General features: G+C 35.0%; 1 protein-coding gene across 1 annotated transcript; it reads left to right on the forward strand.

Moving 5' to 3' along the window:
- The first annotated feature begins 429 nt into the window (after positions 1 to 429).
- LOC148943932 (uncharacterized) lies at positions 430 to 22547 on the forward strand. Its single transcript, XM_089101342.1, has 4 exons — positions 430 to 487; positions 3164 to 3501; positions 11150 to 11270; positions 20856 to 22547. Exons 1-4 carry the CDS (start codon positions 430 to 432, stop codon positions 20879 to 20881), a joined length of 543 nt encoding a protein of 180 aa, XP_088957468.1. The 3' UTR covers positions 20882 to 22547.
- The last annotated feature ends 5318 nt before the right edge of the window (positions 22548 to 27865 follow it).

A 27865-nucleotide genomic window follows, 5' to 3' on the forward strand; every position in this document is an offset into this window, starting at 1 on the left:
AAACGTTTAAAATTCACTTCATGATGCACAATTTCATGAAAAACTTTTGTATCTTTGATAAGGCATTGGGAGCCCTGCATTAGAGTTTCAGCTACCTTTAGATCGAGTTGTTCGTTATATATAGGTCGCTACCACACACTGTTTTATTAATATACTAATTAATGCATCAGAATACTAATAATTAAAAATTAAGAATACTAATAATTAAGAATGGGTCAGGTCTAACATTGCATATTCATGATAGTAATTGGATATTAGCAAATATCCTCGGATATGACAGAAATCAGGGTATAAAGTAATTGATAAAACCGGGTGATTAGTTCATCTTAATTATATTCAATTAAGTTCTTTTTTTTAAATTATTATATACTTCTTTAGTTGGATTTTAGTTGTTGAAGAGTAAGGTAGAATTCGGAACAAGGGATAAAAATGGCCTTAGATCTTCGAACTAACAGAAATTGCCGTATCGAATCATCTTCCTTCAGTGGTAGGTCTTTTTCAAAAACTGATATAACATAGCTTCTTTTAATATCAAGGAAGCATTGTTTCGTTTTTAGCTTTTGAAGGAAACCACGACTACCGATGCTCTTTTCTCCTCGTCCCTCTTCAAACTTCTGAGGAAAATTGCACTTCAATTGAAAAACACCCTTTTGGAACTAAGAAAAATTAATAGTCCTCACCTCCCTTAATTTATACGAACGGGAATCTCCTCAGAAGATATACGATATACGAACGGGTGTGGGGTAATGTGCATGGTGTAAGAGTAACACAATTGTATATCGGATTAGCACTTCATACTCAGTTCAAAAAAAAACGAAAACAAAGCTTTTTGTTGACAAACAGAAATAATAAGAAATTTTGAAAGTTATGAAAATTCCTTGTCTTGAGTGGCACTATTGCCTCCTTCTCCGGTGCCAATACAGTGTTAATTTATTCGGTAGGATACTTCCGTAGAATCCAGAACAAACTCAATAAGTGCAGTTATGTTTATCATAATAATGTTTACCATAAAATGTTATCATAATAATATTTATCCAATATGTTAGGAAGGTTATGATGTGGGGTAATGTGCATGGTGTAAGAGCAACACAATTGTATGTCGGATTAGCACTTCACAGTGCACAAAGTTGCACTGTACAAAGTTGTTGCTTTTGTTGTTATTTTTTGTATATTTACTTTTGTTTCCTCTTTTCTCATTTTTGTATACTCTGTCATTGTACATTTATTGTATACGACGGGTTTTCAATATATTATTATTATTATTATAGTCAGATCGAAAAAAAACAAAGTTTTGTGTTGACAAAGAGAAATTTTAAGGGAAGAATTTTTAACCACTTTAGGTCAGAACGATTACAATTAATAAACAAAAAGAGTTCTTAAACAATATGAAATGTATAAACGGTGCTACTGAGAACCTCTTTTTAATCGTTTTAGTTAAAAGTACAACATGTACCATCAGAGGACCACATAGATGTGAACTGAGAGGTGATGGGGGTTGAAGTCTATTAAAACGGATATTCCTAGCTAATCCTTTATTTCTTAGTAAGAGGGGACGGGGCACCTCAAGCAATACGCAACTTCAAATCAGTTTCTTCTTCCAAGAATTCGGAAATGTGAAAGTGGTCATTTCTTTCACTTTTACAGCAGTAACACTATTTTTGTTAAGGTCACAAAAATATATTTTTGTTGTGTTTGAAAATAGTTTCCCTCAAATTAGAACCCCGTGAATGAATAATATTTTCAGTTTAAGTTTTAGTTTTAAAGTGTGGGGTGTCCGTCACCTTCCTGAACTGATTCTTGACTCGACAACAGGGTTGCGCTGACTCGTGTCTTTAAATGAGACGACATGTAACTCTTATCAAACGGTTCGTGGTAGCGAACTAACGGTACGAAGCGGTTTGTCTCAATAGTAACGAAACTAAGAAAACAGAGTTTCGATAACTTTAGATACAGCAAAAAAATGAATTTTGATGGTTATTCAAAATCTGTAGAGTTCATCAAGTTTATTGTTACCTATCAAAGGCTAAAAACCTGAGAAAATTTGATCCTTTTTTTATGGAGCAAATCATCAAGGTATCTTAATGAACATGACATCATCAGATTCAGCAAACTAGAATATCCTAATGTAGAGGTTTCAAGCTTTTATGTACAAAAATGCAAAATTTTGCATTTTTGCCGGAAGAAAGATCACGGATGCGTGTAGTGTTTTTTTTTCTTTTTTGTCAGGGGTGATTGCATCAAACCCAGTGACTGAATAAAATTGAAAAAGGGCTTATTTGATAGAAAATCAAAAGCTCTAGTGCCCTTTTTAAGTGACCACAAATATTAAAAGGCAGCTACCCTTCCTCCCACGATCAATTTTTCCTACAAGTAACCTGATCAAAATTTTGAGATATCCATTTATTCAGCATAGTCGAATAATCTAATAACTAAGTCTTTGATGATGACTTCAGCCCCAAGAGTTCCGGGGGAGGGTAGACAAGCCATAAACTTTGCCTAATGTTTACATATAGTACTGGTTATTGAGAAGTATATAGACGTTTTCAGGGGGATTGGTGGAGGTTGGGGAGTTACGCGGGAGGATCTCTCTCTCTCTCTCTCTCTCTCTCTATATATATATATATATATATATATATATATATATATATATATATATATATATATATATATATATATAAACTTTGCCTAATGTTTACATATAGTACTGGTTATTGAGAAGTATATAGACGTTTTCAGGGGGATTGGTGGAGGTTGGGGAGTTACGCGGGAGGATCTCTCTCTCTCTCTCTCTCTCTCTCTCTATATATATATACTATATATATATATATATATATATATATATATATATATATATATATATATATATATATATATATATATATATATATATATATATATATATATATATATATATATATATATATATGTACATATATATATATATATATATATATATATATATATATATATATATATATATATATATATATATATATATATATATATATATATATATATATATATATATATATATATATATATATATATATATATATATATATATATATATATATATTTCTAGAGGCAGCCTGGGTATGAGAGTTCATCCATTTTCCCCAAAATGCCAAAAGTATAAAAGTAATATTTCATATTTTGGTTGCAGGTCACCCTGAATCCACCTACGCCCATCGTTTATGTCAGGTGCCATCAGCCGTTCTACCAAGCGTTTCAACAGCTTATGTACTACCAACGTATACACAGCACCAGTCCCATCCTCTAGTGAACCACCAAATGGTTTATCCTTTCCCCCCTCTTTATTCTGCCTATTCAATACAACCAGTAATTCTTCCAACCCATTTAGGTGGTCCGTATCCTTTTGTCCCTCAATTATTGTCATGTGACAATCCTTTAATGATGGCAAATCCACAAGGGGGTCTGTCTCCTCCGTTTTCCGTGGTTTTGGCTGATGAACCGCCTGTTCAACCGACAACTATCGAACCAGTAAGTTTTTTTTTTGTTTTTTTCTATATATATTTAAAATGAAATTTTGAACGACTACCTATTATACGATTTTTGGTGCCACTTTCAAATCTGTATTGAAAAATGTCCATTGTCACAATTCATTTATTTAAGTTTTTTACTTCTTATAGTTTATTTTTACTCTGAGGTTTGTTTCTCGGAGGCTCTGCTTCGCAGCCTATGTAATCAAACAGTTCGTGGTAACGAAATGTAAGTAAGGAGTGACCCGGCTCAATGGTAACCGAAACTCTAGAAAACGGGTTTTTGATACCAATAGATACATCAAAAGAATCAGATTTCAATTCTGATTCCACATATAAGACTTTCATCAAGTTTAGTGCTACCCATCAAAAGTTACGCGCTTGAGAAAATTTGGCTGATTTTCAAAAAAAGAGGGAAAGACCCCCTAAAAGTTATAGAACATTAATGAAAATCACACCATCATATTCAGCGTATTAGAGAACCCTACTGTAGAGGTTTCAAGCTCCTACCTAAAAAAATGTGGAATTTCGCATTTTTTGCCAGAAGAAAGATCACGGATGCGTGTTTGTTTGTTTTGTTTTTTTTTGTTTTTTTTTTCCAGGGGTGATCGTATCGACCCAGTGGTCCTAGAATATCGTGGGAGGGCTCATTGGAACGGAAATTAAAAGTTCTAGTTCCCTTTTTAAGTGACCAAAAAAATGGAGGGCAACTAGGCCCCCTCCCACGCTTATTTTTTTCCCAAAGTCATCCGATCAAAATTTTGAGATAGCCATTTTGTTCAGCATGGTCGAAAATAAGATAAATATGTCTTTTAGGATGACTTAATCCCCCGAAGTCCCCAGGGGGAGGGCTAAAAGTTATGAACTTTACCCAATGTTAACATATAGTATTGGTTATTGGGAAGTATACAGAAGTTTTCAGGAGTTTTTTTTTCTGGTAGTGGGAGGGACGGGGGGGTCGGGGGTTATGTTAGAGGATCTGTTCATGAAGAAAGTTTTCATGGGGGAAGGGAAATTGCCATGGAGGGGGCGCCGGACTTGCCAGCATTATTTATTGGTTATTGGGAAGTATACAGACATTTTCAGGAAGGATTTTTTTCTGGAGGGGGTTACTCTGGAGAATCTTTCCGTGGATGATGTTTCTCTGGGGTAAGGGACATTTCTATGAAGGGGGCGCCGGATTTCCAAGCATTATTTAAAAAACGATCAGAAATTAAATAAAAAAAACACGTTTTTTCAACTGAAAGTAAGAAGGAACATTAGAACTTAAAACGAACAGAAATTATAACGTATGTGAGGGGGTTCTCCCCCAAGTCAATACCTCGCTCGTTACGCGACAGTTTTTTTTAGTGCTTTCAAAAGAGCTATGTCTTATAATTAAACGGCCTTTGTGATTCAGGGGTTTGTGAATCAAATTTTTTTTTAAAATTTAACGTAAAGAGCGTGGTATTGACTAAGGCGAGAACCCCCTCATATACGAATTAACATATACGTAATAAAAAAAAACAATAAAAAAACAAGCGATACGGCTCAATAGTAATCGAAACTTTTAAAAACGGAATTTTGATGTCAATAAATGTATCAAAAGAATGTGTTTATCATGCTGATTCTAAATATATAAATTTTATTAAGTTTAGTATTACTCATCAAAGGCTACGAGCCTGAGAAAGTTTACTCGATTTTTTAAAGAAGGGGGAAACATCCCCTACAAGTGAAAGAATTTTCATGAATATCACACCGTCAGATTCAGCGTATCAGAAAACCATATTACATAGGTTTCAAGTTCATATCTGCAAAAATCTGCAACTTTGTATTTTTTGCCAGAAGAAAAATATACGAAAATAGAAGTTAGTTACATGGGGTGTCGAATTTACGTCATGGGGTGTTGACAATTTAATTTTTATTATTTCATTTTTGACTTTGTTGCAGTAAAACCCCGCTATACTTAGCTAAAAAAATGGAAAGATTTGCATCAGGACAATAGAACTCTAGAAACCCAGGTAATTAGGAACCCGTAATCATGGGTGACTACTGCTACTTCTAATTCAAAAAATCACAGAAGACGTGTAATAATTCCATCGTTTTCAATTAATTTGTTTATGGTAAGATCATCCACTTTGTTTGAGAAATGAATTCAATCGCAATTCCAACATCATGCCTCATAACCTTATGAAATACGATAATTAGAAAGAGTGTGTATAAAAGGCTTTTCTAGTTTCTTTCAATGTTAGTAAGATAGGCATAATTAAAAAAACTGCACTTTTTATAATTCTAATAATGTTATTTTTAAATTCTACTCTGCATATCAGAGGCAACACTATAGCGTTGTGTATAGTAATGGCCATAAACCTTCAATTTTTTATCATTTATTAATCTAAAAAAAATTCCACAATCAAGTTTTTTTCAGAGGAAAAAAGACAAACGAAACTCAGAGAAGAGAGAAAGTAACAAAATGAAAAATAAAATCAAAAAGGGTGAAAAAACGAGGATTTTGTCAGCCAGCGAACCATGAAGAAGACAAAATATAAGCAAATATTTCGACAAGGACCTCCGCCAAGTCGTCCTCAGTGCTAAACAAAAACAAAAAAAAGAGAAAAAAAAAACGAGAATCTAACCTTTCGAAGTTTCCTGTACAAAGACAGAATAGACACTGAATAAAAAAACCAGGCAGGAATCAATGAAAATGAAATGTACCAAGATGATTGTGTAAGGATCTTTCGTCTTGCATTAATTTTGGCTGGTCTACAATTTTGGTTTTCATTAGATGTGCAAATAGGTTCTTTTAAGTTTTTTCACCCTTTTTGATTTTATTTTTCATTTTGTTACTTTCTCTCTTCTCTGAGTTTCGTTTGTCATGTATAGCCAGTGTGGTCTAAGAATGTATTTGAGAGGAAAAAAGCTCCATTAAGCCAAATATAAGCAGAAATAAAGTCAAATAATCTTCAGAACATAAACTACCACATATCGCCATCAATAAATAAATGAAATTCAAAGCGACTAGAAATTACAACAAATAACTGAGTCTAACTTCATTCCAGCCAAAAAAAAACATGATTTAATCTGACAACACCAATGCTTTCTTAAGGCCAGAACATAATTTGTGCTTAACAAAAAAAAAACTGACCGTGGATTGTTAGTTCAAAGCATATATACTGATGTTTATCCCTTAAAGTGTTAATAATTTTTTATTTATTAAAGTAGAATAGTGAAAATTTTTTAAATATGTTTTGTTTTCAGTAAAGCGCAAATTATGTTCTAGTCTCGAGAAAGCAAGGGGGTTATGATCCCTACTCATTTTAATTTTTAAATTCATTTCTATTCCTTTTTTATTGACAGAGCCTTTATCATAGAAACAAAGTAATATTTCATATCTTTTCGTTTTTTTTTATAAGAATTCATAGTTCAGCTTGCTATTTGTATGATGTGGAAACTTTTCCAACAATTTCTAATCCTGATAAAACAGTATTATTTAATTTAAGTTTATGCTTCCTCCTCAGGTTGACCTGAAAACAAAAAATTAATATCACAAATACACTCTGCTGATTTATTTACATTTTCAGAGCAGAAGTAGTAATAGAAGTAACCCCGGAAATTTCAAATTAATGCAATGCAATAATTTCAAATTGTTCTCGATATAATACTGAGGTGTCTTATTGGCTGCCACACACACAGTGCCTTTTGATTTAGTTTTAAAGCTACATTTAGTTTTATAGAATAATAGGTAAATAGTTTAGTTGTTTGGGGTTGACATACCCAATATCCTTAGAGACATGTCTACTCATGGGGGGTTGACATCCATAAAGTTATAATTACTGGAACTTTGAACAATACTCAACAAAATGGCGTTCTAAAAATATTGATTTGATGTGTCTAGAAAAATAATGGGCTTAGAAGAGGGTTGCTTGCCCTCCAATCTCTCTTTATTCTTAAAAAAGACGCTAAAACTGTTAATCTTGAATTGGAAATCTAGCTAATTTAAAACGGTACTGCCTATGATATTGCGTATGTGCCTTTTTGAAAACCTGAGTGCTGGTAATTTTACAAGTGCTGGAAGTTTTGATTTAATACAGTTAGTCTTTGATAAGACTAAATTTTGATAATCTGTATATTTATATATTTTCATGATTTTCATCTTAATGCTCCTAGCCTAACATGTAGTTATAATAGAGGTAATAGTTGAACTAGCATCATTAGTAGTAGAAGTAAGTGTAGCAGTGGTAGTAGTATCAGTAGCAGTATCAATTATTGCATTTTGGTCTATTGATTATACCTTATGAAAGTATTAAAAAAATCTTTGGCTTAAAGAGCGATATATTGACTAGGGGGTGAAACCGATCAAATACGTAATATTTTCTGTTCGTTTTAAGTTTTGATGTTGCTCTTTACTTTCAGTTGAAAAACTTGTTTTTTTATTTAATTTCTGATCTTTTTTTTAAATAATGGTTGGAAATCTGAAGCCCCCTTTCATAGCAATGTCCTTCCCCCCATGAAAACTTCCTTCATGGAAAGATCCTCCCACATAACCCCTGACCCCTCCCCCCCCGCTACCAGAAAAAAAACACTGAAAATGTCTGTATACTTCCCAATAACCAATGCTATATGTTAACATCGGGTAAAATTCATAACTTTCAGCCCTCCTCCTGGGGACTTCGGGGGATTACTACTACTACTAACAACTCATTGCAGCACAAAGCCGCCTGAGGCCAACACAGCTACGCACACTCCTCCTCCACTCCAATCTATTCAAAGCCTCCCTCTTTACACCCGCCCACGAAGTTCCCATTTCCTTTAAATCTTTCTTTATGACGTCCTCCCACCCCAGACGGGGACGACCTGCGTTCCGTTTAGCCCTAGACGGTTGGCCGAAAAGAATAACCTTCGGCAATCAGTCATCCTTCATCCACACAACTTGCCCTAGCCACCTCAACCTTTAGTCATCCTAAAAGTCATAGTTGTCATAGTTTCGACCATGTTGAAAATCAGGAAAAAATAATTTATCTGAGCAACTGTGTAACTGTGCAACTGTGTATCTGAGCAACTGTGAGCAGTGTAATGGACTCCTATTTTTCTCCTTTCCGTTATGTTAAGAACAAGCATGGATTAATTAGAAAAAAAAATATCTGCTCAAAGTAAAGAGGAAATTTGACACCTAAAAAGAGCAAAAGTTTTAAAGCTACTTAATAAATTATAGTCTTTTTTTATTTATTTTGGGGGGGACTGACACCCCTTGTTCCCTATCTCCAAAGACACCAAATAAACGATACGAAAAAACCTAAAGAAACGCATCAGAGATGTGTTTATATTCATTTTTGATACGTTTTTATGAGTCGAAAAAACATTTTTTTTGAAAGGGGGGATGAGGGACTCAAAACCCCCTGGATACGGCCTTGTAATCATGTTGGACATATTATGAAGTGTAATGGACTCCTTACCCTTATGTTAAAAACAAGCATGGATTAATTAGAAAAAAAAATTGTTTACAAAATCATAAATAATATTACAATAAATCGGTTTATTACAACATATTAAATCTTACAGAGTCAAAGTGCATTCAAAAATACAAGCAAATAAATTTCGCAATACTTAGGGCTATTAGAATAGAACATGGTTCATTTATGATATTGAGCAGCATGTGCGGGGCGTGGAGGTTGGGGGAAGGGAAGGGGGGATATGTACTGTAGCATTAGTGTAGAATAACCTGAGTGCATGCAACATACAGCTTCACCCACCAAAAGCCTGTTAACGCTACACAAAGCATCAGTACTTATATTGATTAATGTGTGTTCAATGTTTATAATGTATTCTGTAATGTTTTAAATTCACCAAGTAACGTGTTTGTTAAATAGTTACTTTTCTTCATTACCACTTGAATAGCACCAACTTCAACAGCAACCCCTGTCCCCCTTCCCCCAATAAAAACACTGTAGCTACTTCCCTGGTAGAAGCATGCAGATGTCACCTGTTTGGTCATGATCATATCTGTTATCAATTCCTGAAAGTTCCAAATTAATACACTCAGTCATTCCTGGATTACGCCCTTTTAAGAGCCCGTATGCACATAAAGTGTTTTGATTCAGTTCTATGAAAGGCTCACCTGAATGTCTTTGTCCTTATGAAAAGTAAAGGTGAAGCATGAATACCTTTCTTAATAACAATAAATACTATACGTAAATAGTGAAAAAATTGTCTAACCTACAGCCCTTGTTCTGGGGGCTGTGAGGGGGTTTATATCCCCAAAGGTATACTTACAGGATCTTTCAATTAATGCATAGGAAAAACGGCATCTCAAAATTTTAATTGGATGTTGACTTTGGGAAATAATGACTGTGAGAGGGGGATGGGGGCCCTCAATTCATTTTGACTCTTTAAAGAGAAACTGTGGCTTCCAATTTAAAATCGAATGAGCGCTTTCCAAAGTATATACGACCACCCGTTCCATAAGAACTTTATATGTCATCAAGGCCTAGCTTACAACCCTTGTTCCCGATTTTTCAGGGGCTATTTTAAACCCAAGGGGCCTTTTGTATAATCTTTTGACTATTTTGAACCAAATTGCTATTTCAAAATTTTTGTCGGATGTATTTGGGATAAAAAATATGTGTGGTCCGTCCAGTTGCCCTTCTGTCACTTTTGACTCCTAAAGAGGACACTGGGACTTCTGATTTTTAATTTACATAGCCATATCCGAATTTCATTTGACCACCTTTTCCATAAAAACCTTAAATGTTTAGAATATGCAACTACTACAACTTATAGCCCCTACCCTCGGGGGGGGGGGAGGTCATCATCCAAAAGATATAGTTATTTGGCCTTTCAAAGATGTTTAACATAATGGCTATCTCAAAATTTTGATTGTATATGGACGTGGTGGGGGGACTGGCTACCCTCTAATCATTTTCGAATATTAAAAACGGTGCTAGAACTTTCAATTTCCAATTCAAAGAGGCCGCTCTGAAGTTTATAGGACCACTCTTTCCAAGAAAAAACTTGTATACCTCCAGGCCATAACTTACAAACCTTGCCCTGACGACTGGGGGGAAGGGGGTTTTAAGGTTCCAATCTTCGAAGGCATAATTATTGGACCTTTCAACTACGCTGAATAGAATGGTTTCTCAAAATTCATTTGGATGTATTTGGGGAAAGCATGAGCCTTGGGGGCTGGCTGCCCTCCAATCGCTTTTGACCATTAGAAAGGGTAATAGAACTTGTAATTTCCAATTGAATGAACTCCTTTTGAAGTTTTTACAATAGCTCCTGTACGAGGTGCCCTTCCCACAAAGTGCTTTTTATAAAAACTTTATATGCCTCATAGGTTTAATTATGGCATTTTTCCCAAGGACCTGGAGGGGGGGGTGTCATCGCAAAAGACATGACTGGACCTTTCGAAATGGCTATCTCAAAATTTTGATTGGGTACGTTTTGATTGACTATCTCCAAATTAACCAAAAAGAAAACAAACTATAGTCTTATAGTAGTAGAAGGCCTCATATTATTATATGAATATGCGTTAAATTTTCACTCCGGTCATATGTGCAAATTTTTCTTGAAAGTTGAAAATTAACAATCCCGCCAAATTAGACACGTAGCAAAATATTCAAAGCGTAAAAATAGGGTGGTTGTTAAGTATAATCATTGATCCATTTTCTTAGACCTTTGAGCCTGACCAGTCACATAGGAGTGTCAAAAAGATGAAACGGAGGAAAAAATCAAAAAACACTAGTGATGATGATGATGAAAAACCCAGTCAAAAGAAGCGAAGGCGAAAAAACGGTAATTCTTATAATTAGTTTGATGTTGAAATCTCTTCCTTCTGTTATTTAGTCTATCAAATGGCATTTCAAGGAAGAATAGCTATCACATGGAAAGGCTTTGCTTTTGAAAGAAGTGAACTTTCCTCCTGCTTCAAGCTTTTTATGGGAAAACAAAGAAAACGCTAAAAGGTATGAAAATTTATTTAGATATATGTCTTTAGTGATGCCTAAAATTCACTTCGTTTTCTTAAAAGTAATTACTTAAGGGGTGAGGACTTTGGAGAAATACATTGATTATGATGATAAAATGTGTGAGCCTTCGACTGGGGCTCCTGTCTTAGGGAGGAAGTAGTCAATCTCAAACAGTGGAAACACCAGTATGGTGGAGCCGAGTGAATAAAAAACATCAATTAAGAAAGGTATCGTGCTAGAAACTTTTTCATCTAACTCTTCAATCTTGTGTCAAGTCAATAAATAATTTTCTTACGTATCTCTTGTAATAGATATTACTGTAATTTCTTTTTTCTTGACGCCTTGCTGTTAACAACCTTCTATAAAGAGCCTGAACATCTTTCACCATAACCTGCAGGAATTCAAGATTTTTGTTTGAAGAAATCGTGTACAAGTTTTAAAGTGCGAAGTACAAAGTTTTTTTTTCAGTAAATTGTGCAAAGAAATCCAAATGATTTTTTGAAAAAATCTAAATGAACCTCGGATTAGAAATCCGTTTTTTTCTGTTTGGGTAAGATTTCAGTTATATAATCTCTTTGTTTGCTGTTTACAATCGCAAAAAAAATCAATCTTTGCTACTCTTCTGATAATTTTGGTTGTTTTAAACTTCAAGCTAAGGCTTATTCTTAGGAAAAGTGAAAAGAAAAAAGAAACTGGATTGAAATTCAAACCAACCCTTATTTTCATAAAGAATAACCTGGTTTTTATTTATACCTCTTTCAAGACTCTAAAAAACTATCAGAGTAAAGTATCATTTCTAGGAAAAAGAAATCAAGGTTTTAGTTAGAAAATCTGAGTGAGAGTTAATTACTAACAAACGAATACTATCATAGCTTATAGTTATTATCCTACAAGGAAAGTTTTTGCTTTCCTAGATCTTTAAAAAAAATAAGACAATTACTCTCCTGTCTTTTAATATTACCAACAAATTTCTGAACTGACGCCTTAGACGCCCCCACTAGACACTGCATTAGTAACATCAAATCTGTGACGTCTTTTCTCAGTTTCTTTTCTTAGTTAATTTCTAGTTTCTTTGAAAACACCAAAAATAAGAGTTCTGAAAATTCAGAAGGGGAGCAAAGACTCATCCCAAATTAACACCCCTGCCTCGCACTACAAGGCTTGACTTTAATTATAATAAAAATTTCAGTAGGCTGCAATATTATGCTTTGTTTGTCTTTACGAGTGTTTTGTTTTCCCTTCTCACTCACTCTCACAGGTTAAAAGTCATTCTCACTTTGGAATAATTAGACGTGTCCCAAACGATCTGACCTCTGATGACGTCAAGTCTCTTGTGCCAAATTGTAGTAAAGGAAAGCAAAGTGGCTCTACCAGATGTTTCAGGTTGAAATTTGAAAAAAAAGAGGATTTGTTATGAGTAATGAAGTTCCCATTAGTGATTAGTTTCGAACGATTCCCCATTCAGGAGTTTTTGTTCGTACCCCTTCGATGCAATAAGTGCCAATCATACGGACACATTTCAAGTACATGTACAAACGAAATTTATTGTTCCGTCTTTGGAGAAAAAGGTCACGGAGGTTTTAAAACAGCCCCTTGCCAGAAAGTGACAAAATGTGCTCTTTGCTAATAAGACAACCATCCATATTCCAGGTACAAATGCCCTATTGCACAGGCTCGGCTGAAAGGTAAATCTAACTTAAAATGAGATTCAGATGCGGTATTTTGTCGTGGAACATTAATAAAAAAGTTACTGATTGAATCCAAATTCTATCGCAGTTATTGCATTCCCATGACCTAGTTCTGATTCAGGAGCATTTCCTGTCAGAAGACCGCAAAAGCCTGTTAACGCTATTTTCTAATTTTAATCTCCGCTTGCGTAGTGCAATTGTGAGACCGAGAGGCTGACCATCTGGCGGTCTAGTTTTTCTTTCCCGATTCCCTTGCAATCTATTGGCAGAGACTGATTACTTCATCTTTATTGCCGCTAAGCTTGAAAATCATGTAGTAATTAATGTTTATCTCCCTACCAATCACAACAACAAACAGTCTGATTCACGGTTTGCGTCTGCCTCAAAGCTTCTAGACAGGCTTCTTATAAAAGTCGCCAGTAAACCTGTTATCATCAGCGGAGATTTCAATGTAAATGGTACTAACACAATGTCTCTCCGATCACAAATCTTTTGGGGCTGCGTTCCTCCTGACTATTGTGTATGGCCTAAGAACGACAACTTTTCATACATTGGGCCGCTTTCCTCAACTTCTAACTTGGACCATATTACTGCTTCATTTGGCCGTCACAAGGTCAAAGTTTTAAAAGAAGGATTATATTCTGACCACCTTCCTATCTCTACTTGCTTTTACTCCTCCCCGCCTATGGCTCAAAATAAGGAATCAAATTGGTTTTCCTATCGAGATTGGAAAAATGTATCAAATGAGTTTTTCAGTATAGTCTGTGACGAGACGCTGAGCAAAATCAAAGTGCCTTTCAGTCTTTTATGCGATCGTGCTGTGCTGCCACAAAGTGAAAAGAACATCTCAATTGAGCTCACTTCCTACTTGAAACAAATAAATCACGCGCTGAAATAAGCGTCGTTCCTCTTCGACGTATTCGTAAAAAGTATCAGCTAGAAGATTGGTCGAAAAACAGAGATCTAGTGAATGCGTGTCATTTGGCCAAGCCATGGCTTTCTGTTTGGAATGACTGTGGTCGTCGAAGAGATGGCTTAGTAAATGACTTTAGGCTCCATACGAAACGGAAGTTTAACAAGGAACTGAAAAACCATAAGTTAACGCTGATCGAGAAAAATGTAATCCGTATTGCTGAGGACCCCTCCAAACTTTTGACCAAAAAATTATCTCAAAATTTTGATTGAATCTTCTCAGGGAGAAAAGGAGCTTGGTCATTGAGGTTACCTTCGAATCACTTTTTATTCTTAAAATGAACACAAGAACGCCCAAATGCCTTTCAAGTGAGCCCCATCCGAAGTTTACACAGCCACCCATTTCCAATAAGCCTTATATGCCCCCAGGGCATACCTTACTACCCTTGCACCAGGGTTTTGACAGGTTAGAATTTTTTTCGGGGGGGGGGGAGTCAAACCCCCTAGCCCTCTTAGATACGGCCTTGGTCACAAATATAAATGGTGACAAACTCGGATTAATTACATTTCAAGAACAAACGAAACAGTTTATATAAAATCAACCGTGCTGATGACGACTATGGCGGGAATACGTTCCCCAATGAGTTATTGAAGGTCAAATTGAAGGATAAATTTCAATTGTTGTTTGCTAATAAATATTCTCTTTATTGTAATCAATCCGAAGGGATGGAAACCGGAATTTTGGAATGCGAAAAAATAGTAACCATACCATACTATGAGTGAAACGACCAAGAACCGAGAAAATCCAGACCAACAAATCCTGAAAGAAAACAAAAGATAAGAAAACATGGAATAAAAATAATAACACAAAATGAATCGCCAACATAGGGGACATAAATAACAAAAACAATGAATACTTCATAACACAAAAAAATGAATAAGTTAAAAAATTAATAATAAACGAAACAACCGCTTATTTTAAATTTCATAACTGACACTAAACAATGCTCACACAATTACAAACCATCTGTTCACAACATTACCATATTATCAAATAGGGACCTATATTAAACTCCTTCTCTAACTTCACCACCGCGTAAACCTCTTCCCCTCGCTTGACTACGCTGATGCGCATTGCTATCACTGCGTAGTGAATTAAGCTCCGGGATTATATCACTAGGGCAGAATTTCGCTCGCAAACGATTAAAACGATCAAAATAAAGCTAAGATGGAAAAGTCTTAGACATCCAAGCAGAAATAGCTACAGTCTTTAACCTAGCTTTCTTCTCAAAAATTTTTTTTCGTGCCCACCAGACAGACAGAGGGGCCTCATCACTAATATAAATCTCATTCAGATTCTTCACAGATTTGCCTTTCAAATTCTTGCTAACTTTTAGTAGATCAATTTTTCTTTTCCGTGAAAAAATATTAAGTTTGAAAAATTTCTTGTCTTTCATGTTCCGTAGCACTGTAAACTTGGGAACCTCACTTACTTCAAGCCCAGACAGACATACTTGCTTAAAAGCTTTACTAGCGTCCTCCTTACTGTCACAAGGCAAATTACAAACAATAATGTTACTGTCAGATACCTGGTATTCACACATCATTAACTGACTTGCCAGATCAATATTGTTTTTCCTCAGTGCCATTGCTTAACTCGTGATAACGCTTGTCTGATTTTTTAGGCTATCAGTTTCGCTTTCAACTGATACTACACGGGCTTGAACTTCCGTAACCGATGCGTGAAACTCAAGCTGCCCTTTTTCCACTGATATAACCCTTAGTTCTAGAGATCTCATACGTCCATCAATAGAGTCTAACTTAGATCCGTTTTCTTTCACGATTGCCAGCATCGTAACAAAATCTTCGGACAACTTTAACAATGGTGACTGGGACTCCTCGCTAGAAGTGGCCGAAATATCTAAAACTGCTCCAGTTCCATCAGCTCCAGCACACTGGACTTTACGCCGACGTCCCATCTTAGAAATAATTAAACAAGAAACGGCTTACCACACTAGGCAACAAATATTTATCCACGGAGCTGCCAAAGTGCATTAAGCGTTAGCCGTTACAAGGGCACTGCAAACGCCAACCCCGAACTCAGCTCCAAGAACGACTCCTAACGCCAATCTCGAACTCAGCTTCAAAAACAACTCGAAATTTAGGCCAATAGGTCAGCAGCAATTCCTCTTCGGGTTAAATGTTCCAAATTGATGCGAATAAATATAATTTGAACACTTGATCAAAAATCAGAATCACAGTTCAGAATGGTTTATATTCAGAATAAACTTGTAACAGCCACTGGATAAACAAATAAGCGGCTCTCGCGTAACAGGTCTTACTCAGTCATAAGACAATTCATTACAATTGTTAATTTGTTCCAAACTAACCAACTTGGCAATTCAAAAACTAGTCTGTAATAGTCCGTAAATCATAATCCATTATTACAATTTGACTTAAAATGTTCACTCATTCACTGCTATCGACCAAACACACCTTATTCTATTTATGATTATTAATTCGGATAATAATTTTTTTCTAATACACAAGTATCCAATCAATTCAAATTATAAGCAATCTTCAAAATACAGGTACTTATTTCAAGTTCTTTCATTACTTGTGTGAAATTCCAAATGCGAAAAAAAAATCAAGTATCCGATTGCACAACTTATCACTGAATTAATTCAAGGTTAAAGAATCAAGTCAAAACAGGTGTATTCCCTTTGAGAGCTAGTTACTTAATGAGAGCCAGTTACTTAATGAACTTAAGTTACTTAAGAAAAAATGTTCCTCTGGTGTTGATTCTATTTCAGCTAGGTACCTGCAACTTGCAGGCTCTTTCATCGAGGAGCATTTAGCACTACTGTTTCAGATAACCCTTCTCTGTGGTGTAGTCCCTTTGCAATTTTGTGTCGTAAAATAACTCCCATCTTTAAAAATGGCAAAAAAGACGCTTCTCTGTTCATTTCTTGTCGCCACATTACCGTTTCGTGTGCTACTTTCAAGCTCTTTGAGTCATTTTTAATAAAAGACATTGAAGAATCCCCTTTCATCCCTCTTCGTCAGTTTGGGTATCCGCGAGGCTTAGGTAAAAAGCACGCTCTCTTTCTGCTTATCAGTGTCCTGAAGGATATTGAAGAAAGAGGTGATTTCTTAGTCTTGTGTTCCCTTGATGTTGCAAGAGCCTTTGACTCTTGTATATTTTTGCAGGTTTTGCTTGAGGCCCATTTGAAAGGCACTAATTCTTTTCTCCAAAAAGAATACGAACACATTGGATTGAGCTTTAATACTGATAAAACTGTTGCTCTACCATTCAACTATGAAGGGAATAGATACTCAGTAAGTCAATCCGTCTCTGAGGTTCTTTTAGCTAGCAGCCTTACTTACCTGGGCATGCCTATTGGAGCAAACCTGAAAGTATACTGTAAATCTTGCAATGAAAAACTATGCTAGTAAGATCTGGGCTGCGTATGCCTCCCTGGCTTCAAACTTGTCGCATATGAGTAGATCTCACTGTTCTCAGTTATGTAATAGCCTAACAGTTCCTCACTTACTTGCTCTTTCTCCTGTTTGGTCTTTTTTAATTGCGGTAAGAGAAAGCAAGTTCATCGCCTTTATTTTAATTTTGCAAAGTTTTTAATGGAACTTCCAATTTGCACAAGTAACTCTTTTCATCAAAGGTAGCATCAACTGGTTAACGCAGGAAGAGTTATTAAGAATCATATTGATGATTTCTCTACTGAATGCCAGAAGTCTTCCCATCTTTGGTCATTTCTGTTTATCCCTTGTCTGTAGTTCTGTGTGCTTTTATTTCTGTTGTTTCATTTTTGTTTTTCTTGATTTTTACTCGGTCTTTTTCTGGGCTCGGCCCAGATTTTTGTGATAGGTTGTAAATAAAATAATTGATGATTGATTGTCACTTTTCTTTTCTTTTTTTAGCTGGAAAAACAACTCCCCTACGGCAATTTTTACTAAACTTACTTCAGAATTTGGATTACTGTCCAAAATTTATAAAATGGACAAATCGTGTGCAGGGTGTATTCAAAATAGTAGATACCAAAGAAGTTTTTAGACTTTGTGGCCTGCATAAAAATAACCCAAAGATGACTTATGAAACCATGTCTTGTGCCCTCAGGTAAGGTACTACGAAACTTTCTTATTTTCCAATATAAACTCTTCCTCTCTCAGAGGCATAAGTTGGGAATGTCTTAGGTGTTTGCCTCCCCCACTTCAAAAAATACATATTTTTTTATTTATATAGAGAAAAATAAAAGAAACTACAAATTTCTCCTTCCCCTAGCCTTTCAAATTTAAATTTTTCTGTCACATTTACTAGAAAATAAAATGAAAACCTTTACCCCCTTTAACATTTTCGTAATTTTTTCCTAAATCCTCTACCGTCAAAAAAAATTAAAAAGGATACTAGTCCTTTCAATTTCCAATTGAATAAGCTCTTTTTGAAGTTTTTAAGACATAAATTTCTATAAGAACCTTATATGCCCCAAAGATAAAACTTACGACCCTTGCCCTGAGGGCTATGTGGGGTTTGTCATCCTCAAAGACATAAATTCCAGAACTATCAATTATGTTGAACAAAATGGCTATCTCAAAATTATGATTGGATGTGTTTGGGGAAAAGGTGGGCGTGAGAGGGGGAGTTAGCTGCCCTCCAATCACTTTAGACTATTAAAAAAGACACTAGCCCTTTCAATTTACAATAGAATGAGCCCTTTTTGAAGTTTCTACGACAAAGCTTTCTATAAGAACCTTGTATGCTCCCAGGGCATAACTTACAACCCTTGTCCAGAGGGGTCTGAGCGAGTTTTCATCCTCAAAAACCTAATTTCTAAGACTTTCAATTGCGTTGAAAAAAAAAATCTTAAAATTTTGATTGTATGTGTTTGGGGAAACGGTAGGCGAGCGGGGGGGGGGTAGGTGCCCTCCAACCACTTTCAACTATTAAAAAAGGCACTAGCCTTTTGAATTTCCAATTGAATGAACCCTTTTTGAAGTTTTCATGACAACTCTTTCAATAAAAACCTTGTGTGCCCCCAGGGCATATGGTGCAACCCTTCCCCTGAGGACTGAGGGGAGTGTCCTCTTCAAAGACATAATTTCAAGACCTTTCAACTACGTCAAACAAAATGACTATCTCAAAATTTTGATTGGATGTGTTTGGTGAAATGGTGGGCGTTAAAGGAGTGTTAGTTGCTTTCGAATCAATTTTGACTATTAAAAGTGCACAAGCCCTTCCAGTTTCCAATCGAATGAGCCCTTTTTCAAGTTTCTACGACAAATCTCTCGATACGAAATGCCCTGGTCTAAAATGAAGAAACCCCCCAAGAAAATACATTGTTGCCAACATCGATTTTACTTAGGCAGCACTATTGCATTGCCTATGATTTCAATGCTTGGAGCTTTTACAGTGTTGAACGTCAACTTTTGCCCCTATTTTTCTTTTGTCATTATGAATTACATATCGCAGAAACTTCATTTCTTTTAACAAAGAAATGGTAAGCATTGATCATCTTATCCATGTCAAAATCCCAAACCCTATTATCCTAACAATCATTTTCAATTTTGGCACGTTTATGCTCCACTGTCGCTTATCTTCTAACCTTATTTTTCATTCTTCATTAGGTTTGATTTTAATTAGTAGGCTAATGCATAATTAGCCAATGTCCTGTACTTTAGCTGCCCTTACTGGTCTAGTTTTAAACGACAGTCCAGGTTGTAGATTTGTTAATTATTAGGTGGTGGGACAGAAACCCCATTTTCGTCCAAAAAGTATCATTTATCGCACTTGTAAATTTTTGTTTGTTGGGTCTTGTCTCATTTGATAGTCCAGGTTGTTGATTCTCACCCATTGTGAATTACATATATTTGGGGTGTTCTTTTTGTGGTTCCAAAGAAACATCATTTAATTTTCAAAGATATTTAATTAAGCCCGGCAAGTCCGATTTCTACTAAGCCTCAAAGTTTTGGTCTTCTTTTTTATGGTTTTTGAATTGTTGTAATTCCTTGTCAAAATACAAGTAGGTACTTTTGCAATTACTAGCTTTTTGCTGTTTAAGCAATTTGTGGCCAAGAATACAAAATTCCAAATTTTGTAATTTTTTGCAAATTTTCCAAATTTTTGCAAATAGGAGCTTGAAAGTTCTGTAGTATAGTTCTCTGATACGCTGAATCTGATGGTTTGATTTTCATATTACAGCTCAATGACTTTTAGGGATTGTTTCCATGGGTGCCCATATGAGGGGGGGGGGCAGGAGGATCCCGCCCCCCCTGGCTGAATGATGCTGCCTTATTTTTAAATTTCTTTCTGAGATTTCTATTATATAGCTTTAAAAGTGCCAATTAGATGAGGTTTGCCCCCCTGGAATTCAGCTTATGGGCGCCCATGGTTGTTTCCCCTTTTTTTGAAAATAAGGCTTTAAACTATTTCTTGCATGAAAATCTTAAATTTTTCTACATAAGTGTGACAACGTCATTGCAGTACTTGCAGTAATGATGTAGAGAAAAATGACATCACTGACATGAATTTTTATTTTCAAAAATTAAGACTCTTCACGAATTTTCACAGAAATCTGACCGGCCTAGATCGTTTTTTTATGCGAAAATGTCCCAAAATACCAGTTTTCCTCGCAAAATATGGAGCCGTTTTCGAGAAAATAAAATAAATATATTTCCTATATTTATTCAAATACTTCTTATCTTCCTTTCTGTGTTCAGTATTCATTCTTGAAACTATTCATTTTATCCATTTGCTTGATATAATGACAAAATCAAATTTTTAATTATATTTATTATAGGTACTACTATAAGTGTGGAATTTTAGCGAAGGTGGATGGCCAGAGACTCGTCTACCAATTTGTGGATGTTCCAAGAAACATTGTTGAAATCGACTGTTCTGGGATGTAAAAAAGGATTGAGATTCTACTTGATAGTATATTTTTTAAGACAATTTCTTAGTGAACTTTGATGCAGTCCCCCAGTGAAAGAAACATGTACTTACATGGACATTGGTATACTGCACTCAGCTTTTATGATAGCTTAGGAGGGGGAGGATTGGGAAGGCCTTGGAACCAGTTCATGAACACATAATTCCTTTTTCTATTTGAAGAGAATTGTTTTTTATTTGGTGTTGTAGGCAAAATTAGAATCAATACGGGTGGATTATCTTCGCTGACTGGCTTATTTTTAAATTTTTACAGTGAATGTTTTTTTCTTATTTATTTTTAAAATTCCTTATTTTGTTAATATTTGATTTGTGCTTTCTTTGGTTGATCAAATTTAAAAAAAAATCAGCTGAAAGTAAGGAGCAGTATTGAAACTCAAATCAAAGAAAAATTATTCTGTATATGTGGGGTCTGTCCATTCCTCAACCCTTGCTCCTTACGCTAATATCTCAAAGTTCTTCTAGAATACTTTTCATTCAAGTTCAGCAATTATTGTGTTTTTGCATTCTTTCTTAAACCATTGTGACAAAAAGCAAACCTTTGGAGTAAACAACTAGGATTGAGAAAGGGACAACCCATTTCATGTACGGAATAATGTCATTTGACTTTCAATGTTGCTTTAATTTTCAGCTAAAAAAAGTTATTTATTTTGTAATTTTTTTTCAAATCATACTAGAAAATTTTTTCCCCCGTGTGAAATATTTCCCCTGGGACTTTTCCCTTGTACAACACTTTTTTTCATTTTCTTTCTAGAATTTTATTTTACTGTACCAAGATGTAAGATTAAAACTCAGATTATGACCATAGTCTATATGAATACGTTGAAACTAAGTCAAATTATTTGTATTATTTACACAAAAGAAGCAAGAGGCTTTAATTTGAAAAAACAAGTAAGGAGATTAATTTTAAATTGATAAAGAATATTTTCTTGTAAAATAAATCTTTTCAGTATTTCTATTGCAGAAAAAGGCAAATTTTTTTGCATTGAAAGCCTGACACCTTAAATCACATGATTCTTACTTGATTCTCAAATCTTGTCCTTTACGTTACTAGTACACAAAAAGCAGGAATCGTGAAATCTTCTTAAAATAATAAAATGACTAACAAAATCAATATTAGAATGTATCTACATTAGCTATTCTTATGTGATAAGCTAAAAGCTGCATAACCTACGAAACCTAAGTTTCTGTTTTACATTTTTTTTTAGATTATTAATAGTGAGGGTTTATGTGTTTTAACATTTGCCTTGCTAATTGTGCAGCTTCAAAATGTTCATAAAGACTTCTAACTGTTTTATTATTGATTTTATATGGTTAAGAAAATACTTAACTTTGAATATTTTGAGCCTTTTTTCTAAATAAATTGAAAGTGGCAATGAAAATAGTTTTATTCTACGAGTATACAAACATTTGCAGTAATATTAAATACGTCTCTACAAAAGGAATATAAATTAGGGCTTTTATATCTGATTTTTACCTTTTTTTTTCTTTTTACTACTTTTTATCTTTTACGTTCCGTAGATCACCTGCTTGTAGGTAAAACCAGTTTTGCCTTTTATACCATATTGCCTTCTAGAATTTAATCGAATAATAAAAAGTTGCGTTAAAGAAATTATATGTGTTTTAAGTAGCTTTTGTTTTCGAAATGCTTATTCAATGTGGTTGATGGCTTGACAGTCTGCATAAACATAATTAGGTATATTGACCAATTTTTCGAATTTACTCCAATAGTAGGAACGCGGTTGTTTTTTTTTGTTGCAAGTCTTTGCTTAGCCAGAAAGATATAGCTAAATTAGAAATATATAGGGCCCAATTAACATTATCCCTGGGTTCAAAAACGTTCTACTACTACTGCGAAAATCACTGTAGCACCAAGTAGCTTTTAGCCAACACAGCCACTCACGCCCCATCTCCGTTCTAAGCAACTGAAAGCTCCAGTTTCTACCCCTCTCCAGTGACGCTCTGGTTTACTTTAATTCCTCACTTCTGCAAAAAGGCACTGTGCACTACACAAAAAAGAGACAATCCTCCTAAACATTATTCATTTGTACTAGTAGAAAAAAGATGTTTCTTATAATTGTATCGAATTGACGGAACTGAAGTGACAAATATCCGAGATAAAAGAAAAATGAGTAGATGACGAGAAAATAAAAATACTGAAAAAGGCACCGTGCACTAAAGTATAAAAACATACAACAAGTACTGACATAACCTATCCTCTCCACACAAAAAAAGTGACCCTTTGTCCGCGTCTCCGGAGACGATTCCATACCTATGCGAACCTGGCGCCTAAATTTTTCAAGTTCCGTAGGTGATTATACCACTACTACTACTGCTAACAATTCACCGCAGCACCAAGCCGCCTGAGGCCAACACAGCTACGCACGCTCCTCCTCCACCCCAATCTGTTCAAAGCCTCCCTTTTTACACCCACCCACGAAGTTCTCATTTCCTTTAAATCTTTCTTTATGACGTCCTCCCACCCCAGGCGGGGACGAACTGCTTCCCGTTTAGCCCTAGATGGTTGGCCGAAAAGGACAATCTTCGGCAATCTGTCATCTTTCATCCGCACAACGTGCCCTATCCACCTCAACCTTTCTTTCATTATAGCCCTAGAGAGCGGTATTAAACCACATTTTTCGTATAGCCTATTGTTTGAAATATGGTCAGTCAGCCGGGTACCCAGAACAATCCTTAAGCAATTTCTCTGGAAAACATCTAGCATCTGAAAGGTTCACTCTTTGACTTGCAGGGCAAACCTCTGCCCGTTTGTTATCTTATTAAAAATACCTTGGAATATTTTTGGATTATTGTAAGTGTTCAAGTATATTATTGTATTGTACTTAATTGTCGATTTCTTATACTACCATAGTTATCTCGCCTATAAAGGGAGTAAATAAGGTATCAGCTACAACCTTACCCTAAATACCATAAAACCACTTTACCACAGCTGGTGGTGGTTGGAAAAACTCGGCCAAGAGGACTAAATACAAATTGTATATTGAAATAAATGGCTGTACCAGATGAAAAAATGGCTTCCCTATCAACGGTACTTGAAATTGCAAAAATTATACCAGAATAGCCTTCATGGGAATTTCAGATGTGGATGAGTTTATTGAAAATTTTTGAGGAATTAACTGAGTCGTTTGAAAATAAGGTCAAAGAGCAATGTGTTGCAGCTAGATTAAAGGGAAGAGCCCTTAAGCACTTTGAGGCGATTAAGCAAAAAGAGCCCAATGACATTGAAACTAATTGAATCTTTTAAAACAAGGTTCATCGAAACAAGTGTTTCCGAGAGGCTAAAAACAGAGGCAGTAACATTCAATATCTCAACTAGTATTAGGGAATATGCAGACAAAATTTGTCGGTCTGTATGCTTGCAGTTAGGAAAAGGCAGAAGTGACTAGACGGTACAGAAAGTACAATTATCTACCTTTACACAAGGGCTACCAAAAAAGCTATTAAGACTAATATTATCACAGAAAGCAGAAAATCTAGAGCAGGCTATAGTCCTAGTAGAAACAGAGGTAGAAATTGACAAGGCCTAGAAAAAATTTGATCAGATGTCAATAAATAGCACCGGAAACCAAGAAAATGTATGATATGGAAGGGGGCGAAAATGGGTGAGCTTTGAGGAGCCAAATCATGAACCAAAAAAGCATGACAGAGGCCAAGGGTTGCTGTGTAGGGAAGTAGCCGACAGAATCCACAACCTTGAGTTGTTAGTGGCTAGTATCTGTAGGAAATTTGGGCACCCACCGCCACCAAAAACAGATAGTTGGAGAACCAAAAATGATAGATCAAGAATATATAGAAGTAATTATAAACCCTATAGAAACCAAAAAGCCAACGAACAATTTAGGAGAATGTTTAATTGTTATTATTGGGTGAGCCGAATCACTATGCGGCAGATTGCTGGCATAGAATACACAAAGAAGGTCCATCATACAAAACAAGACACCAGTTTAGAACACAGGGGGGACGGGGCAGACATTTAAGAAGACAGGGAACAAATAATACTTGGTAAACACCAAATAATATTTCTGAATTTAGGCCTAGAAATTGAACAGTAAACAACACCCAGGGTCAAAATAGCAATTCTGAAGAAAACTGGGATAACCCCAAAAAATTTTGGTCAAATGACACTGGGCATTTAAACTGAGAAACTAGCCCATAAGGGTCGACGGAGCTGAATCATTATAAAGATCCCTTTATAATTTAGAATGTTGTGATACACATACAAATAATAATAATCTACCAATTTTGCACTTGAGTGTTTCCAAAATTTACCGTGTTTACTTGATACAAGTGCGTCTAAATTTAAACATAGATAATCACTTCTATAAATTGATTCATTTCTTTTGTGAATATCTTATAGTAACCTTGTTGAAATTTTTGACAGACAGCAACAGGCCCTGTCAAAATATAAGTGACTCTGTTGAAACTTCATTGACAATGTAAAACAAATAAAAAATAGGTAGCTTCGAAATTCCAGGGTCCACTGAACGAAAATAAACCTGTCAAATTTATGTGCCATATGTTGTTGGTAGGATTCTGGACTTTCCTGACAAAGGACAGTCCAAACTAAAAATTTTCAAGTGGATTAGTATCACAGATCAAACTTTGAATTGGCGATCAGAAAAAAAGTTTTTTCAACTGAAAGTATGGAGCAACATTAATATTTAAAACGAAAGGAAATTATTCCGTGTATGAGGGGGGTCGCCCCCTCCTCAACATCTCGCTCTTTACGCTAAATTTTAAATTTTTTCCCAATTCTTTAAAACGACTCCTGAAACACGAGGGTCGTTTAGTTAGAGCAATAAGTAACTTTTTTAAAGTCCCAAAAAACTGCAGCGTGATGAGTGAGGTGTTGGGGAGGGGGGCGACCCCCTTCATATACATAATAATTTCTAGTTGTTTTAAGTTTTAATGCTGCTCCTTACTTTCAGTTAAAAAACTTGTTTTATTTTTTTTATTTAATGAAGCTTAGAGACAAATAATTTTCTAAACGCAATGGGAAAAGTATGTCAATTAAAGTAAAAGTTATTAAAATGAAAAAAGTAAGTAATTACCAACAATGCACAAAACAATAGCCTACTTACAAAAATTAAGATATATGCTCCCAGCATTTAGTTCTGTTGAAGAATGCCAAAGCGTTGGACTGATATTTGTTAACAGTATCAACAGTTTTGAACTTGGTTATCAAACATCAAAATGTTTAATGCCTTTAGACTCAGTGCTTATAAAAAGTAACGAATTATCAAAGTAGTTTGTTCGAAGTAAAACATCAAAACCAAGATTAAGAGAATCAAATAAAAATGTTTAATTCAATATTTTTAATTTAATTTTTGAATACTAAAAGAAAGTATATTTGAAACCTTTATAATTCATAACTCTAAAAAATTAAATCTTTTTCAAAGTAACAACTAGATAAATACAATCACTCCTGGAAAAAAATTATAATAAAACACAAAAAACATATCCGTTCAGGGGGGAAATACAGAAATTCCCAGTATTCCGTTCAGGAGAAACATTTCTGATTATAGTGGCTTCATATATAGGCTCATGGGTACTCTTGCAATGCAAGCAAAAGTTGATGGCATATTCTTACCGAAATTGCCCCTTGTTAAGTTGTTTTCTTTGTATTTTCTATAATTATACGAACTTTCTTGTGTTCTAATAACTGCACTAATTACTAATAAACAGATACATATTTAGGATCCCCATAAAAATCTGATTCTTTGACTGGTTGTTATCAATAGTTATACTTTCGTTATCGACAAGGATCGTTATTTACTTACCATTCATTACTATGAAGAATTTCTTGTTTTTTTTTGCTCCAACAAAATCATATAGAAAAAATGTTTGTGGAAAACTGGTTAAGGGTTACTCAGTCACAAATTAGAACTTATATTTTCCTTATTATGGGTCAAAATCATGTTATCAATAGTTAGACTATTATACTTTCGTTATTGACAAGGATCGTTATTTACTTACTATTTATTACTATGAAGAATTTAATTTTTTTTTGATTTTTTTTTTGCTCCAACCAAATCATATAGAAAAAAATATTTGGGGAAAACTGGTTAAGGGTTATCCTTCGGCTTTAGAATTGGAAGAAACCTAGATAAAAAAAAGAATAGAATGATCACCACAAAAAAGAATATAATTTCCCAAGCACTTTTCTATTGTACCTCCCTCTGTTTGCAACAATTTTGAATATCCAATCTGAATTTTTTTCTTAGCATTAGAAACTGTCAGAACCCAAAGTGTTTTAAAATTATTAGTAATATGAAGACCAAGCCACCGAAAAGAAGAGACACAGGGAATAGACGAAAAACCACAGTTAAGAGGGAGACTCGCACTCGAATTAAACGAAATATATTCACACTTATCAATGTTCAGCATAAGCCCAATCCGTCTGAACTGGTCTGAGATCCAGCTGACAGAATGTGAGAGCCCAGCCCTAGAACGACTGAAAAGAGTACATCGTCCGCATAAGCGAGATACGAGACATCAATTCCATCAGAAATGAAAGTCGAAGGCAAAGATGAAATGATAGGAGCAATACATATCTGAAAAATAGTTGGAGAAAGAAGACCACCTTGACGGACACCACGTCGAAGAAACACCTTTGAATCAGAAACTACTCCACTACATTTTACCAGAATAAAAGAGTTAGAATACCTGTACCGTTGCAAAATAGGAATAAAAAGGTTAATATTATTAGAAAAAAGTGAATAGAGTGCGTGTAAGTGGATCATACTATCGAAAGCTTTTGAAAGATCAAGAGCACAAATATGAAGAGGATATTTATTATTAGCAGATTGCAACAGGAGGGAAGCTGCTGACATCCCAGCCTTT

The sequence above is a fragment of the Artemia sp. Qi Xiang Cuo genome, chromosome 15, assembly GCF_049724085.1.
Source record: "Artemia sp. Qi Xiang Cuo chromosome 15, ASM4972408v1, whole genome shotgun sequence".
Lineage (NCBI taxonomy): Eukaryota > Metazoa > Arthropoda > Branchiopoda > Anostraca > Artemiidae > Artemia > Artemia sp. Qi Xiang Cuo.